At 51.3% G+C, this 17,418-nt stretch overlaps 1 protein-coding gene across 1 annotated transcript; it reads right to left on the minus strand.

Annotated features, from left to right (window-relative positions):
- Positions 1-557: 557 nt before the first annotated feature.
- Positions 558-13,034, minus strand: C4H4orf54 (chromosome 4 C4orf54 homolog). The gene is made up of 3 exons (XM_069014865.1): positions 8,610-13,034; positions 4,080-4,199; positions 558-2,767 (listed from the first exon to the last, which is right to left on the minus strand). Exon 1 carries the CDS (start codon positions 13,032-13,034, stop codon positions 8,619-8,621), a length of 4,416 nt encoding a protein of 1,471 aa, XP_068870966.1. The 3' UTR covers positions 558-2,767; positions 4,080-4,199; positions 8,610-8,618.
- Positions 13,035-17,418: the final 4,384 nt, after the last annotated feature.

The following is a 17,418-nucleotide window of genomic DNA, read 5'->3' on the forward strand; positions in this document are numbered from 1 at the left end:
TGTTCTCAATCTCCATGAAGGTAGAAGGAACACACTAAAGCAGCAGAAGTTTTTTCCCAGTAATAAGCAATATTGCTATCCACTAATAAAGTCATCTTATCTTTGCTTGCACTGCAATATTAGGCAATGAAAATAACAGAGAGAGTCAGCAGAAAAAAGTTATTCACCCCACCAATTGCTCTCTGTGAATATCTTACAACAAAGAAAGATGCAGCTCTTTGGATACCCAGACCCATGCACCAAAGTTAGTTCACTGAACTGGGGAGTTCTTTCTTCATTTAAGATATACTTGGGTATAAAAAAACAAGCAATGCCAACTTCTCTTTGTCCTAAGAGGAAAGAATAGAGATCAGGTCAGAAACAGACTTTCAATACTGGGACAAACTCAGGGAGACTCTGGGCGGGGTTTTTGATCTGCTCTGTGGTGAAATCCTTTCTTCTGTTGCTGATCAGGTGTTGAACCAAGTAATGCCTCTGTTTTCACTTGTTCTGCACAACAGCCAAGGTAACTTTGCAAATATACAACCAAGCAGGACTGCAGGCTTACTTGCAGTGTATCTTTTACTGAAAAATACATTTTATTTATCATAACATTCGAGAAAAAAAACAAAACAAACCCCAACATAATACAAATGCCAACTCATTCAGTTACAAACTTTGGTACTTGGAGGTTTCAGACAGTCTGTTCTCACGTGGCTGTGATGCACTGAAGTGTTCCCACTGTGCAATTCCCGGAGCGACTCTGCTGTCCTTCAATCCCAGGCCCACGGCATCCTGCAGCGGGATCACTTTGGGTTTCAGCTACGCACTTGCCACAGTGTTGTCTACATTGAGAGCAGGTCAAAGAGTCCATTTCTCTCCAGTTATACATCTTCTTTTTCTTAATTCTTCCTCCACAGGCAACAATCATCAACACGATGCGTTCACAGCAGTTTCCCCTTTGCCTTACAGCCCACCCCTCTCTCATCAGACATACCACCCACATCCTCGTAACAATCATTATCCTTACTTCACATTTGCACTTTTAAATATCTTTACACTGATAACTAACCCACTCCTTTTAAAAATGAGAGGAAAAAGAAAGGGGCAGGGGAAAATAAAGAAGAAATTAAAAAAAAAAAAAGGAAATAGGTGAAAAAAAAGCACAAGCATTTTTGAAGTATGTGTTCTCGGGTAGCCACAAGTTAATGGCAATATATAAGCGTAAGGAATGACACTTTGGCCATCAACACTAAAGAATAAAGGTAGCTTTGAATACAGACAAGGGGGAAGAACACCCCACACAACCCATAAATACATTTCAAATCATTCACCAGTTGATTCACCAAAGGCTAAATTTGATACCGAGTGAAACCAACCCTGTTGCAAAAGACCAGAACAACATTCTGGTGCATCACTCCAGTCCCACTCAAAATTTTAATTGGATCCTGACCTAAAATGCATGGACAGTTTGCTGGCGCAGCCCTCAAACCCTGACAGCAGGGCTGGGAAGGAACTTGAGTGGTGCACAGGATTTTGTCCTGCTTTGCACATGGGGTGAATTTCAGCTGTAACATACTATGACTGCACCGTGAAACATATAATACTAGCAGCTTGTGAGCCCTGACATGGAGGGCTTGACTCTAATCCAAGATATGTGGTTACACATCACCCCATCCACTGGAGAAATTCACCCCTGGGTATACATGGAGGAGCACCATATTACCAGAGTTTTCTTCTGGTGACCTTTTGTGGCATTATCTGCTGGGTCCGGCTTGACTCAAGCCCAGAGCTCAGGTTCTCTAAAGTGAAGAACATGGTGCTCGGGTCTGCAAGGCACTCAGCACTCTGGGATGAGTTCAGCAAAGCTTTGCATAGATGGGGGAAGGAAAAAATCCTTCCACTGAAGTCCCCAGGAATCTGAAGATGTCTGAAGCTGGAGATGCATGTGAAGGCTTTGCTAGGTCTGCGAAGAGAAGCACCTTGCAAAACTCACCCCTTGGTGCAAACATGAAGTCTCTTTAGTAACAGACAAAATCAAGTAAACACTGTTTGACATTAGGATTGACACATTTCACTGAAGTAATCTCCCCTGAGAAAATAAATAGCTGTTGGTATTCCCTCATTTTATTGCTTTCATCTCCACAGACAGTGGAAAAAAAAAAAACCCTGCAAAATTTTCCTCCAGCAAATACATGTTGAAATCCTGGGCACTTGCTTTCTATGCATTTTTTTTTTTCCTTTCAAGTACACCGGGTGAAACTGTAAACCTGAGGTTGTGTGTGCAAACCTATATCTTGTAAACTGCAATGTGAAACTCCGCTCCGAGCACCGATATAGGAAAAGGTAGGACAGGAACATTTTGGAACAGGGATGCTAGTATTATACTGAACGTCCTGCACACGTGTGTGTCACAGGGGACCATCTACTCTGGTACCTGCACTGTCCTGCAGTCCCAAGTACTGTTCTCTTTAACACTGATACTCTAATCACAACACCTATGGGCTTATCGGTCTAGAGAAAGGTGGAGAAGCATTCATTTCCTTTACAGTGAGCCTGAATCCCAATGGGAAGTTAAAGCTTGTATTGCAGAGTGTCCAGCTGAAGAGCACAGGGATTAGCCTTACACAGTATGTGCTCTAGCTGGGCACACCAAGCTCTTTAAAAAGGGTTAGAATATTCACTGGATTTTCACAACGATGAAAATGAATGAGGAGATACATGAGAAATCACTCACTATCTGCGTGCTTGCAGTGCATTTCATCCCGAGGGCAATTACAATTTGTGCCTGTAAACAAATAAATTGCACTGAAATACAATCTCACATATATGGTTAAAGACAGTTCTACCTGAGTTTCCCACACCTTGTGAGTTACTCAGGAAAATGAAAACCCAGGGCTTATTTTAAAAATGGGAAACACTGAAACTTCCCCAGCTGCAGGAAACCTCGAGACCAGGTGGTGGAAAATCCTGCCTGTGGGCAAATTGCTTAAGTATAGACTTTTGAGTTTTGCATTTAGACTTTAAAATTCTAATCTGTTACCTCAAGAAAGCTTTATGTTATATAATTTAGGTTTGCTCTTACATTTATTTGCTTCCCAAAGTGCTTCACTGAACCAAAATTTTGGGCAGTGAACAGACTATTGTATTTTAGTTTTACTGTCATAATTCTCTTTTGCTGAGACACACTAGTTACTGGCAACAAAACAATCAGTTTGAGCAGAGTTGGACATACAAATCACTGCATTTTCAGTAATCTTATTTTATATTTTCTTGTTCAAAAGATAAATATTTTCTTAGCAAATTGTAATTGTAGCCCTCAGATAAACCTGTCAAACTAAAGAAACAACTAAGTACTATTGAGGCTGTAACATTAAAAAATCCCTCTCACAGGGCATTGTTTTCAACAATGTTCCAATTTAAGGAAGAATAGACTGCAGTCTTAAAGAAAAATAAATGCTGCTCTCTCCTTTAGAACCAGGATTTTAAAATATTACATTCAGTTGCTGGTTTCCCAGTATTTAAACACTGTCATAATTAAGGCAACTTGTGATGTTCAATGCAGTACAGAGGAGCAAACAAAAAATGAAAGCAATCAAATGTGTTTTCTGACATTTACACAGTTTGTTTTGAACCATGCCAAAAAACAAACACTAAAGATAAATTTAACACTACAGCTCTCTTCATTTGCAATTCCAAGTGAGAAGTACAGAGTACCAAAAACCATCTGATTGCAAATTGTGACTAAAACCTATATGGAAGACCCTTATTTACTGCAGTGGGAGAGAGCTGAGGGCTTTATTTTTGAAGAGCTGCAGGGCTGCACTGGATCATCACAACACACTCCAGGGACCTGAATGAAACTGTGTGTAGATCCACACTGCAACACTGCTGCACTTACACCCTGCATTTTACAAACAGCTGTAGTGGCATCACTACCACTGGCTACCAGCACAGAGGCAATGTCTAAAGCCTGCAGATCGGCTTCAGTACAAAAACAACTTTGCACAAAATACTGCAGTAATTTAGTGTTGCTCACATAATTAAATGTAGGCATACTCCAAAACAGGGGGGCATTTAGGAGAAAACAAGAAACTTACATGCTTGTTTTGTATGAAGCAAAAAACTTGAGAAAACTGTAGAAGCAGTTTTTAGGATTAATGTTGAAGAGTTAAAAAGTGTATTTCAAATTAAAGAAGCATAATTCTTCTTCCTTATCCCTGTGGAAAAAACAAACAAACAAAACCAGAAAAGCATCATTAATACAGATTGTTAGAGAGCTGCCACAACAATCTGAACAGCCTTTACTCCTCTGGAGAAGTGCATAAATACCTCCTTTGTCATCACACTATTCTTGCTACTCATGTCCTAAGCTACTGCCAACAATCAGACAACAGCACCCAGCTTTTTAAAATGAGTCAGTGGTCGGGAAGCCCTGTTTTTTTGAGCAGAACCCATCCTTTCTGCTCAAGGTGTGGAACATGCTGTGCCTTACAACCCCACAGCTCCCGGCAGACTGGTCCTGGGGAACCCCACAGACCTAGGTGGGAAGAAGGCAATGTGACCTAAGCAGGATTTGAGTGATGCATCCACTCAGTTAAAGAGCTGGGCGCTTTCCTCACCAACACAGCATCCAGCATGGAGTATGTCAGGAAAAGGGAAACAACCCCTACCCACATGCTCCAAGATTTGTGGAGTTAAGACTTAAATACTGGCTCAGGAAATCATCGTGGGCAGGAGGAGTCATTAAACTCACCATTAACTTTTATTGGTATCAAGGCTAAGCATGATTGAAACATTTCCTAAGTAGCCTCAGTTTTGAACACAAGGGCACGCTTATTTCCATTTGTAGACTGATTTGCTAGATCAAATGTTGAAGCCTGTTTGGTTCTAGGAATATTCCAGTATTTCCCACTAAAACTGGATAAATTCTTTACTAAATTCTCAGCAAAGGCATCAGCATAAGTAAATCCTTTGTACTGCATCTTACACTGTAAGTTGACTTCTTGACTTAGTAAGGTAGAATATACGTCCTGCTGAACAGGGAACAATTAAAACAAAGTTTAAAAATATCAATTTATGAGCCTTTAAAATCATTTTTATATGCTATTCACACATAATTAGTTTTTAAAGGCAGGCATAGATTATCTGATAGCAATTAGGAAGAAAACACAGCTAATACGTATATTCGCATATATGTTCCTGTAACTCTAAGGTGTTTATGCTCATGTTGAAACAAAACAGTGAAAAATACCCTTCTAATATTGGCAGTACAATTTACTACAGTTGCTTTCTACTCTGCTACCTGTTCTTTCCTCAGAAATAATAATGAGTATTTTGGACCAACCCACTACACTAACACAAGGCAGCAACTCCACAGAGTATAATGTGGTAATAGATACAAAAGTTAAAAACACATTTTCACTTGTTCCTGCTGGGAATGAGCTCCTGTCAGGCAGTCCACTCACTACGTGTTGGTGCCATCTAGGCTTGGATACAAGTTTATTTGAACTGAAAATTAGCATCACTTCTTTCCCGTATCAAGAAAGAAGTGCAGCAGGCAAGAACGATGTTGGTAAAGCTCCCCCATCTACTGTGAGTGAAGCAGAGCAGGAAGAGAAGCAACCTTATGATATCGCCCAGAAACATGAACATATTTTCTACTATTTTCTGCATATCAAAAAGTTAAGAATAGTTCAGAAATGGCAGCTTGGATCTTGTCAGTACACAAACTGATGGGATCCATTTAATCCCAATGATTGTGCAGAAAAGAGCACCAGATACAAAAGGAAGTGCTGGAAGAGCAGTAGATGTGCAGAGGATTTGGTGCCAACACCACCACGGGCATCACACCATTACCAAAGATTCAAGTCACACTGACCCCCCAGAGGTGACAGAGACCAAGATGGAGCAGTCCTTAACACAGTGATACAGTTTGTGAATGAAGATGTGAAAGAAATAGAGCAAAGAAGAGAAGAAGATAGCATGTACAGTGCAGAAAGGAATTCAGGAGTGGAGAAAAAGAGAATTTATTCAGCTCCTTTTGCCTAGTAAAAAAAACAAAGACCTGAAAGGACAGTGCTTTATTCAACTCCCACACTCAAAGGATGAAATCTGGCTGGTTTAAAATCCATTTCAGGATCTGCACAGCATTGCTGCAACCAAAAAACCCTAGTCTGATGTGAAAGCAGCTGGAATTAAAAAAGTTAATAACAATTCACCCTTTGATTCATATGAAATTATACTGCTGTTCTTGTTAGGGGAAAAACACCACCTCAAGCAAACAAATCTTTTTCATTAGGAACGGAATGACAAAAGAGATAGAGGAAAATAATGGAAAGCAAAAGACAAAGTAGATAATAAAAGAGAGAAGAGGAAAAATTATCCACAGGGACATGAAAGTTATGTAGGTAAATGAAAATAACAGGAAGAAGAAGGCTATAGATGTGATTCCCCTCTGGCATATACCTAATTTTCCACTGAAAGAGAAGATATATGAGCCCAATGACAAGTTAAACACATCCTGCACCATGCAGTTAAAATTATTTAAGACTGCCAGAACAGGTCAAGGAAAAAAAAGTACATCCATTGTCCAGCAGCAGGACACCTCCCTCAGCAGGTCTGAGACAGCCCGGAGGGCGCACCCCTGTCTGCATTAGACAACGAGCACCTCGGCATGTTCAAACATTAAAATGGTAAAATTAAACTAAAGCCTGCACGCTGCTGAATGACCTTCTGTACTGAGTATGCATGTTTTTACATCACCAGTCTTTTGGGGCAGCTTTCACACAGTTTTGTAGTGGCAGAGCTCTGACACAGCACAACAAAGCAGAGCTTCTGTTTTGACTTCACCAGTGTGAAAGAGCAATTTGCTGAGAGCATCACCTGCTTCCCCAGGCACCGAAGGCAAGCTAAATATGTGATAACAGGATAACCCTCTGGGAACTGAGGGGCAGGACACACCAGGAAATATGATGGTTTTCACTTTTAAAGAGTGATACAAGAAAAACTAGAGGTTTTTGTTTAAATAGCTACTGTTACAAATACACCTATTATATCCTCTGCCTTTTCAAAAACGTCAAGTCTCTAACCTGAAATCTAGCAAATTCCTTCTGCTAGCAGTCTCAATTCAGCCTCCAGACCAAATGAAAAATCATCAACTACTTTTTGCAATTTTATCTAGATTCTCTATGAAGACTTTACTGGCAAGATGAACTCAAGTAGCACAGCAGAGCTCAAGTTAAACTGACATGTTGCCTGTCCTGAGTGACCCATAAGGCCCAATGGAAACAACTTCATCCACAGCCACAATAAAATAATGGAACTTTCAAGATAAAATATTTACAAGCAGAGAAGTAAGCGCATAAATCCCATTGACAAGGTTTCATTCAACAAATAATCTACTACACAGTAGTAGATGATGCAAACTGAAAAAATATTAAAGCAAACTAAACAACCCAAGTGCTGGCAGACAAAATTTACCCTCAAGCATGCAGCTGGACAAAGCTCAGTGCAAACTGGTGACAAACCCAAACCTCTGACTGTTGCCACTCTTCCACTCTTTCTCTTTGCCTGTTCACATACACCAAAAAACCAACTCTGCGAGTCTTTGGTAAGCGACAGATTGGGCAGCTCTGCACGTGGTAAAGATGAGCCATGCATTCTAATGCAAGAGGCAGAAGGAGCAGTGACACCAATCCTCAAGGCACTTTTGTAATATTTCAGGTCTTTCAAAATGAAATGTCATGGTTCCTTACTTATTTTGCACAAGACATACTGCACCACACTTGTTTCACTGCATGCTGTATGCCCAGTCCTGTGCCCTCCTCCTTGCTCCAGGACAGGTACTCAGTGCCCCTGCACACACATCCCTGAATTTGGAGGGTTACAGCCCCAGGTAAGTGGACACTGTCAGGACAATGGCACTCCAAGCTCGGAGCTGCTGTGTAAAACTGTGCTTTGCAGAGGTGCCCCTGGGAGCCTTCCTGCAGCACAGGCAGCTGTGGGCACCTCTGCCCCTGCCAGCAGCCCCATGGTTCCAGGAGAGCACACCAGAGACTGCTACATGCATCCTGCTCCCTCACCCCACTAACAAAAAGGACCCAAAGTATGGGCTTGCTTCCATCAGACCCCTCTCCCACTCTTCGTGAGGGAGGGGAGAAACAGGTTCAGGGGAAAGAGAGAGGTGCTCACCTCCCCTTGGGAAGAAGAGGTGAGAGGTGAGACAAGAGGAGGATATGTTGCCAGGGTGAAGGGGCTCTTTCATGGCTTGCAAGATGGGTCCAGATGACGGATCCAGACAGAGATGCCCAACCACACTCCCATCGTCGGGAGCAAAGGGAGGTGCCCCAGCCATGGGGCTGCACAAATACAGGCTGTGTGATGAGCAGCTACCGTGTGCTTCTCTGAAACTGCCAAAAAAAGAAGCTCCAAGGAATACTGCTCCCACGTGTGTGCCTAACTATTCTATCTGTGTGTTCTATCTGTATTTTACACCCTGGTGAGGGCCCTTTTGTGAACCCTCTCTCCCCTGAGAAGAAGCTGTGGCACCGCTGTCATTTGGCCATTAACCCGGTCTGCCCTGACCCATCACCGGTGACTGCCGTGCCCGCCAGGCAGCACCCACTCACCCGCGCTCTTCACCGGTGCTCCACCACGAAGCGCATGGTGGTGCCGTCGAAGGAGGGCGGCGCGACGATCCGCGGGCCGGTGGCCGGCGCTGTGATGCTGATGACCGGCTTCGCCTCGGCTGCCCCGTGCCGCGGCGGCGGCGGGCCCTTGCTGGTAGCAACGTAGTAGGGACTCTCGGCAAAAGCTGCCTCTGGCGCGGCGGGGCTGCCAGGCTCTGCCGGGGCACTGCCATCGCTGCCCGGGTGGGACAGGGGCTGCTGCAGGGCTCCGGAGGGCAGCACGGTGGCGGCGGGCAGGAGCCCGGGGTAGAGCATGTAAGTGGCGCCATAGGCGCCGGCATTGAGAGCAAGGGGCGAGAGAGGCAGCGGGACGGGAGCGACGGCCGGCTGCTGGGGCACCGGCACCTCCACGTACTGCCCGGTCTCGGGGTCGAAGAGGCGCCGCTTGAGGGGCTGCTGCACAGGCGTGTCCACCAGGTAGTACTGCCCGGTGCTCACGTCCAGCAGCACCTTGCGCTGCGTCTGCGGGAAGGGCTCGGCCGCTGTGGCCGCGGCGGGCACGGAGGGCGAGAAGCAGAGCAGCGGCGGCGGCGCGGCGCCGGGCAGGGCGGCGAAGGGCAGCGGCGGGCGGTACAGGGCGGCGGGCGGGCCCTCGGCGGGCGGCGGGGCGGCGGCGGGGGGCTCTTCGGCGGGTGGGGGTCCGGGCGGCGGTCTGGGGCTGCCGGAGGGCTTGGCCGTGCCGAAGGGCTGCAGGCTGCACAGCGCCGCCGCCGCCGCCGACACCGGGCTGGGGCGGACGCCGCCGCCCGCCGCCGCCCCCGGGGACGGGGGGGAGCCGGGCTCGGTGGCCGCCTTCAGCGGCAGGGACAGATAGTTTCCGCAGTCGGGGCCGCGCTCCGCATCGCCACCGCCGCCGCCCGCGGGCAGCCGAGGGGAGCGCGGCGGTGCCGGGCCCCGCAGGCCGCCCTCGGAGGGGGGCTTGGCCGGCGCGGGGGCTGCGGCTCCCCCCGCCCCGCGGAGCGTGAGGAGGGCGCGGGGAGCCGGCGGGCCGCGCTGCCGCTGCCGGGCCAAGCTCTCGAAAGCGGCCGCTTTGGCCGAGACCTTGTCGGCGGCGCTGTTGGAGGGGCGGCGGGGCAGCCGCTCGCTGCTCGGCCCCTTGCCCGACGGCTCCTCCGCCTTGTCCGCCGGCGGCGGCGGGGGCGGAGCGGCAGCGGCGGTGGGTCGGGACCCGGCGCCCCGCTCCTGGCTGGTGATAAGGGAGAGGACGTGGCTGTCGGTGATGGGCAGAGGGTCGCTCTTGCGCTTCCACTCGCGCTTGTTGAAGCTGTATAGCTCCTCCATGCTCCGCACCGCCGCCGTCAGCTTCTCCAGCGCGTTCTGCACCGGCGCTGCCTTGCTTTCCTCCCGCGGGTCCTCCTCCGGTCCCCGGCCCTTCTCGGCGGGCGGCGGCGGAGGCTGGTGCCGCCAGGGCGCGGAGGATTTGGAGACGATCTTGAGCACGGCCGGCTGGCGAGCATCGCTCTTGTTGGGGGCGATGGTGGCCACTGGCAGCCTGCCCGAGGTGCGGTGCACCAGGACGGTGCCCTCCGGGGGGCAGGCGGGCGCCCTGCCCGACGCCTTGGCCCCCGCCTCGGTGGGCTTGGTGCCGGTGTGGCCGACTGCCTGGCAGGTGATGACCACGGGGGAGAGGGACCGAGGGACACCGGCGATGACCAGCTGCTGCCGGGGCTTCTGCTCCGGGCCGCCTTGCTCGGAGGTGCCACTGCCCTTGTCGCTGCTGTTATCCCCCGAGTCAGCGCTGTAGGAGCTTTTGATGAGTTTCCGCACGTCCCGCACCTGGTGGAGGATGCCCTGGGCTCTGTACTTGCTGTCCCTCACGTCGCGCACCAGGAACTGCGGCACTTTGTCGGGGCCGTCGCCGGCCTTGAGAGGCTTGAGCGGCTGTGCCCTGCCCTCGTCCGGCGGTCGGCCTGCGATCTGCGGCGTCAGCAGCTGGGCGATGCTGAAAGCGGCGTCCCGGGGCTGCTGCAGGCTGCCCAGGCTGATCTTGATCTCGGGGGCTTTGGGCTTGGCGGCGGGGGGAGAGGTGGCGGCGGAGCCGGCGGAGGGCGAGGAGGCGGCGGCGGCCGCGGCGGAGCACTTGGTGGCCCGCTTGCCGGGTTCCTTCTCCCGAGGAGTGTGCTGAATGGCGGGGACGAACAGGCGGGACATCTTGGTGGACTTGCCGGCAGAGATCTCACCCAGGTCGGCTCGCCAGTCGTGCTTGGGAGACAGTTTCAGCTTACCGACGGGTGCCCTCTCTTCTTTCCTTTCCGCCTCCCGCTCCTTCCAGGACCTGAAGGCACTGTTCTGGCTGCGGAGGAAGGTGGCCTTGATGGCCTCCGAGGCGCTGCGCTTCACCTCGCACAGCTCCTCCGACAGCGCCCGGTCCAGGCTACGGTTCCCCTCGCGGGGCGTCGACGCCTTGGAGGCCGGAGATCGGCCCCCGCCGCCCTCGCCCGCATCCTCCGCCGGCGCCGCGGTGCAGTCCGAGCCGCCCTCCGAGAGCCGGGAGCTCTGCCGCTGCACGCCACCCTCCCGCTGCCGCTCCCGACCGGCGCTGCCGCCGCCGCCGGTGGGCTCCGGCTCCCGGCCCGCGCCTGGCCCGGTGTAGGAGGTGTCGGTGATCTCGCCCCGCTCCATCTTGAACTCGTGCTCCAGCTGCATCTTCTTGGAGATGACATTTTTGAGGAGGCTGGAGGCGAACCTGGACTTCTTGCTGTACCCCTTCCCGCCGCCCTCCGCAGCCGGCGACTCTCCGGCCTCGGCGGCATCGCCGAGGTCCAGCAGGGTCACCACCCGGGAGCCCGCCCGCAGCCGCCGCGGCGTCTCGACGTGGGCGATCTCCCCATCGAGCTTGCTGACCACGAACTCAAGGGCTTTGGTCTGCGAGCGGCCGGAGCGCAGCAGGCTGGGCTCGGCTCTCGGCCCCAGACTGCCGCACTTGAGGTCCAGGTAGGTGGACCAGCGGTTGATGCCCAGGGCATTGTCGGACAGGGAGGCGGAGGAGGCGCGGGAGCCGGGGCGCAGGGTGTCGAAATAGGGGTACGCCAGGCTGCGGAAAGCCCTGGCCGTAAGGTTTCGCACCTCTTTGTCGGCATCGTCTAGCTCGCTGACGGCGCTGGAGGCGCCGCTCGAGTGCTCCCCTGCCCTGGCGGCCCCGCACCGCGTCTGCAGCCGCGCGGGCACCGCGATGAACTTTTTCGCGTGGTCGCGGACCGCATCCTGTTTTAAACTCGCACTGCGGTCGGGAGCCGCGGCGACACGGAGACTCATGTCGCCTTCATGCTTGGCAGCGTAAACAGTGTTTTGCTTTCCGTGCACGTTGCTAGACTCATTTATAGCCCGGGAAGCGGCTTTGATTGATAGGAGAAGCTGGGCGCCCGGGCTCCCGCCGGGGCGGCCGGGCTGCTTGGACCGGCTCTCCACCGAGCTGGCGCGCTTGTCCCCGCCGGGGGTGTCGTGTTCGGAGGTAAGGCTGACGATCTCGGTGCTGCTGGTGTTGTCGATGCTGTCCGTCTGGTTGTTGGGGTCGCTGGTGGTCGTGCTAAGGTAGCAGCTATTCTCCTCCTCCTCCGTCAGCGTGTCCCCCGGGGTCTCGTCGCTCCCGAAGGAGGCGTAGTCAACGAAGGAGTAGATCACGTTGTTATCCTCGAAGTCCCAGCGGGCGGCCAGCCCCGCGTCGAAGTCCATGTCGTGGTCCACCTCGCTGAGCTGGATTTCCTGCGTGCTGATATAGTGCGCCTCGTCGCGGCCGCCGCCGGGAGGGGTGCCCGGGGGGGCGCCGGGGGGAGTCGCCTTGCGCCCCGCAACCTCATCCTCCACTTCGCTTTCGTAGCCGAAGGAGGACGAGGAGGTTTTGCCCTCCGTCGACACCGGATCGCCCATTGCGGGAAAGTCGTCCGCCTTGGTCACGGGCGAAGGGCAGGAGGAGGAGGAGGACTCCGGGCAGCCCCCCGCCTCCGGCGTCCCGCCGCTCCCCGCGACTTCCCCGGAGCCGGGGCCGGTGTCAGCGCCGCATTCCGCCGCCGCCGCCGCCGGGGAAGGAGAGCGATCCTGCCCGTGGTCCAAAGATGCTGGCCCCGCTTCCTCCCCCGGGGGTCCGCCGCTCGCCGAGCCGCCATCCCCGGTCCCACCGGCTCCCCTGTCCAGTGCGGGACCGGCCGCTCCCTCCGCGCCGCCGGCCGGGGCCAGTTCGGGGTTCCGGCTGCTCTCCTCCGGCCCCTGTGGCGAGCCCCGAATCTCCACGTACACCGCCTCCTCCTCCTCCTGGATGGGCGCCCCCGGGCTGGGGTTCGGGTTCGGGCTGGTGCTCGCGCCCCGTTCCGCCGCCGCGCCCTCCGGGCCGGCTCGGGGGCTGGCGGGCCGCTGGCCGGGCGCGTCCATGCCGGGGCCGTCGGGGCGCGGCAGTGGCCCGCGGGGGCGGGCAGGCACGTGCCGGCGGGGACGGGGGGGCAGCAGCCGCCCACGCCCTCCCCTCCCTTCCCCTCCCCTCCCGTTCCCTCCTCCGCCCGGCGCGCCGGCTCCCGGCCCGGGCGGGCATCGCCGCCGGGGGGCGGAGGGCTCGGGCCGGGCTCAGCTCCCCCCGCAGCCCACCGCGACACAGGGCAGGCCGTCCGGCCACCGCGGGGGAGCCGGCCCTGCACATCCCGGGGCGGGCCCAGGTTCTCCGCGTTTTCCGAGATGGGCCTCACTCGGGCGGCCCCAGGCGCGCATTATTCATAGAGTTGGCGTCACTTAGGCCGGCTGAACGAAATCCTATTTTAAACGTCTGTGTTTGCCGGAATAAAGGCGCTCGGACGCCCCTTGGAAGGGGAGAGCTGCCCATGCCTGCAAAGATGCTGCCACTGCCCAGGTCCCCGGGGAGCCGGCGGCACCGGCTGGAGGAGACAAAATCCCAGGGCACCGGCTGAGTGCGCGGCTTGTCAACAGCAAGTGCACCCTCGTTCCACAAGCAGCAGTGGCTAAACAGCTGTTTTCTTCCTTAAACTCTCCCCCTGCACCCTGTGTCCCCACTTGCAAGAGGTGTGGTTGTGTAGGGACACCCTACGGATGCTGGCCTGGCCCTGCACCTTCACAGTAGCCCAGAGAGCCACTGGTCTCCAAGGAATCTTTCTCTTTCCAAGAAATGCCGGTTTAGACACACACACCCAGCACCTAAGACCTATTAATAGGCATTTCTGTGGCATGCCTGACCTTTGGTGGCTGAGAGCTTTACTGAGCAGTCCCCAAGATGGCACACCAAAAATCACTCCAGCACCATGGAAGTTTTGAAAAGGGAAGCTGTTAAATGCCAAGGAGGAGAAACGAAGGAAAGGAAGCAATGTTGAGGAGCAGCTCTCAGGTATACAATGCAGACAACATCCTAAATTTACAGCTTAAAAAAAACCATCCCAAGTTTGCAGCATCTGAACAGTTAGGTGAGGAAGCTGGCATCGGGCTGGTAACACTGAACTGAGGTGGGGCTGAGTTGTGGAAATCCCTAAAGTGATTACCAGGATCCAGGACCTTACAGCTGCATACACTGGCATGGTGTGCATCTCTGCCACAGATGCCACAGGGATGAAGGAACCAAGATGCAAAGCAGATGCCATCCCAGAACACTTCCCAGCACTGTCCGTGCCAAAACAAGGGTTTCCCGGTTCTCCCAGCTCCTCATCCCACTCTGTAGCCAGGCTGCTCTGCTGCCATCCTCCCCGAGGTTGCATTGTTTCTGCTGCCCCCAGGAAAAATGACCTCCCTTCTTTGAACCCAAGTGAAGCCTTGTGAGGCTCCCTGCAGCAAGGGCAGGTTCACAGCCTGTTTCGGCTAAGGGTCTCTTCTGCCCAGAGGAAAACAAGTGAGGTGGCTCCAGTTTTTAGGACCCTGCATAGATACATGGTCATTTCTTAGGCTGCAGATTGACAGGATGCAAAATACTCCTGAAGCACCACGTGATATTTTAACAGAAAGACACATCCTCCAAACTTGGAGGGTTTGGAGCAAGTCAGATCACGTGCAGTGAGGCTCTCCCCAAGCAGCACCGATGTCTGATTCCCATCCTTACTGAGCCTGTCCTGCCTCCATTTTACTGTTAATAAGAAACTGGGCACCAGCTTTTATGACTATTAGGCTTCCTCAGCCTTAATCTTAGCCCAGGTTTATGTAACTTCAACTCCCCTGGCACACACAGTGACTGCGCTTCTCAACAGAGCTGTGGTAAATGGCATCATCATCCCTAAACAGCTTCACTGGGTTTTGTGTCTCATCCACACATATTACAGGTTTGCCTCTCTGTCTCAAGCAGCCACAATAAAATCATGACATAACTAGAGAAAGACAATATTTTAGCACATTATTAAGAGGCATCTTGGTTTTAATTAATGATGGGCTAAGAGTAGATGCTCAAATACAGTCCTTTCCAAATGCTTGGGATGCTGAGGAACGTGTTTTAAACCCTGATCATTCATTGTACTTGGGTGACTGCTGGCAGCTGTAGCAGCCTGGCCTTCTGCTCTACCTCTGCCTTCTACCAGATGCCTCCTCTCAAGCAAGGTCTCCACCCCAAGTTCTCAGTGCCCCCACACTCTGATCTCCCAAACCAGGGTCTCGGGTGTCAGTGTCTCACACCTTACTCTCCTCTCCATTGTTTGGTTTTCCTGCATTAGGAGTACACAGTGAATCAGATCTTTGCTCCCCAAACCTGCACAAATAAAAGAGGTGGTGTTTTTTTGAGTTGTAACAGTTGTTCATGTATTCCTGCCAAGATCCCCAGACAAGATCCCCACCAAAATGAGCATCGAAACTTGACTCTTTATTTATCTATTTTCACAGTCTAGTTTCTAGCTGTGGTCCTGAGATGGTTTTTTCTGCACTTTTCCTTTGGTGGTATCTTGATCTTAATCTACTCCATCTTACAAACCTGGGTGATGACTCTCAACACTGAGGCTGAAACCATAATGGAGCACTCTTATATGTATGTTTGTAACATGCTTATGTCTCCAGCACAAGGAATTTATGCCCCTGGTGACAAAAATACATACATAAAATCCACACCTGTTCTTCTCCACTTTCAGTCACGACAAGCCCTGGAGGCCTGCATGCCTTAGGCAGTCAGATCAGGGTGTTTCCCGTGGCACTAAGACATTGCTACAGGGTACAGAGCCACGCAAATCCTAATGCCATTTGTAAAAAGCAGATCTCTGACATCCAGCTTAAGTGCTCTAATCACTGTGTGGCATTAGAAGAGCAGGGGAAAATGAGAAGGATTTCCTCCTCTTTTTTTTTTGTATCAGAAATTTCTGCACTGATGTGGCGCTAGGTCCTCAGAGATGCTTTGCTGCAAGTCTGGCCCTGAGTAAAGCGTAAAATTCCATGGGGTTTAGGCTTAATGCCTTCTCCCCAGCCTTTCCTCTTAGCTACCATAGTGTCAGCTTTTGTAAAGCCTGTTTTGGAGGTGTCTAATAGCCTCTGTGCATCACATCCAAAGCTTGGGTGCACAACTGGAACCCGGGGCTGACTCCCCAGGACTGCTCCCCTGTGGTGCTGCCTCACAAGAGATCAGAGTGCTCCAAACGCTTTGCAAAGGTGTAGATGATTTTGGGTTTAAGTCTTTTTCTGCATGTCTTACAGTTGCCAGACAAACCCTACAGCAAGCAAAGGGATAGACCTGTTTGGTCGCAGTCAAAAATACACAGGAAAACTGCAGCTCCATCACATCATCTTGCAAATAGCAACTTCTTGCTCTGTGCTGGCATGACATCTCCATTGATTAATAATCAGATCAATGTGATTTGCCTGATAATGTGGGATATAAGTAACTAACATGTCATCCTTATGATCCTAGCAATACTCAGCGGAGGCATGCAATAGCATCAATTACTCTCTTGTCGTTTCCACCTTTAAATCTATCTCACTCACTAACGGCACCAAAGTCTAAGATTTCTGCATCTAAGTCTGTCATGAAGTGTTACTGGAGCTGTCCTCACAATCACAGAAAATCTGTATGTTTAATGCCTTTTGTAACATAGTAGGTACTCTACTTTTAATCTCCTTCTGGTAAAAATAACAACATACACTCTTAGCCACATTCTGACCTTTGCTCATATAGGTTAGGTCAGACAGGTAAAGGTGATGGGGAAAATGCAGATAGGCTGAATTAGCTCTGCACCTTAAAAGATATTACTCATGGAAGTAGCAGAGAAGTGGGATTTAAAAGGGATTCGAGAAGAGGCTCTTAAAAGCGGAATCAAGAAACGAAGAATGAGGCTAGGGAGACTGTAACTATATGGTTACATAGGAGACCATGCAGAGGAAGGCACAGGGTTTTTTCCTTGAACTGAGACAGGAAGGAACTTGAACAACTGGTGAGGGAGTATTTAGTTGAGCTTTCTCTGACTAGGGAAAGGTAATATTAATCTGTTAATTTAACTTTAGGAAATGTTAATACCACTTTATATATTTTAGTTCTTACAGTGTTAAGTCATCACAAAGGAGTTATAAAAATCAGACTCATACAGAAGAAAAATAAAAATATTATTTTTATGGAGAAGACAAACATGGTTCCAGTAACTAAGATGGTCTGCAGGAGAGGTTATGCTTCTCACAGGGAAGCCAATGTCTTTCACAGAAAGTAAGGAAGCAGCATAAGGGCTGTGTTAAATTCTGTGCATACAGCAAAGGAGGCTCACTATAGGTTCAGAGAGAGATGAAGAATGATAGAGCCATAGGGAGAAGCTTTAATTTTTAGCTGATTATTCTCTTGAGTAGTATTTGAATACTGCTGGGTTGA

Source organism: Aphelocoma coerulescens, chromosome 4 (assembly GCF_041296385.1).
Source record: "Aphelocoma coerulescens isolate FSJ_1873_10779 chromosome 4, UR_Acoe_1.0, whole genome shotgun sequence".
NCBI lineage: Eukaryota > Metazoa > Chordata > Aves > Passeriformes > Corvidae > Aphelocoma > Aphelocoma coerulescens.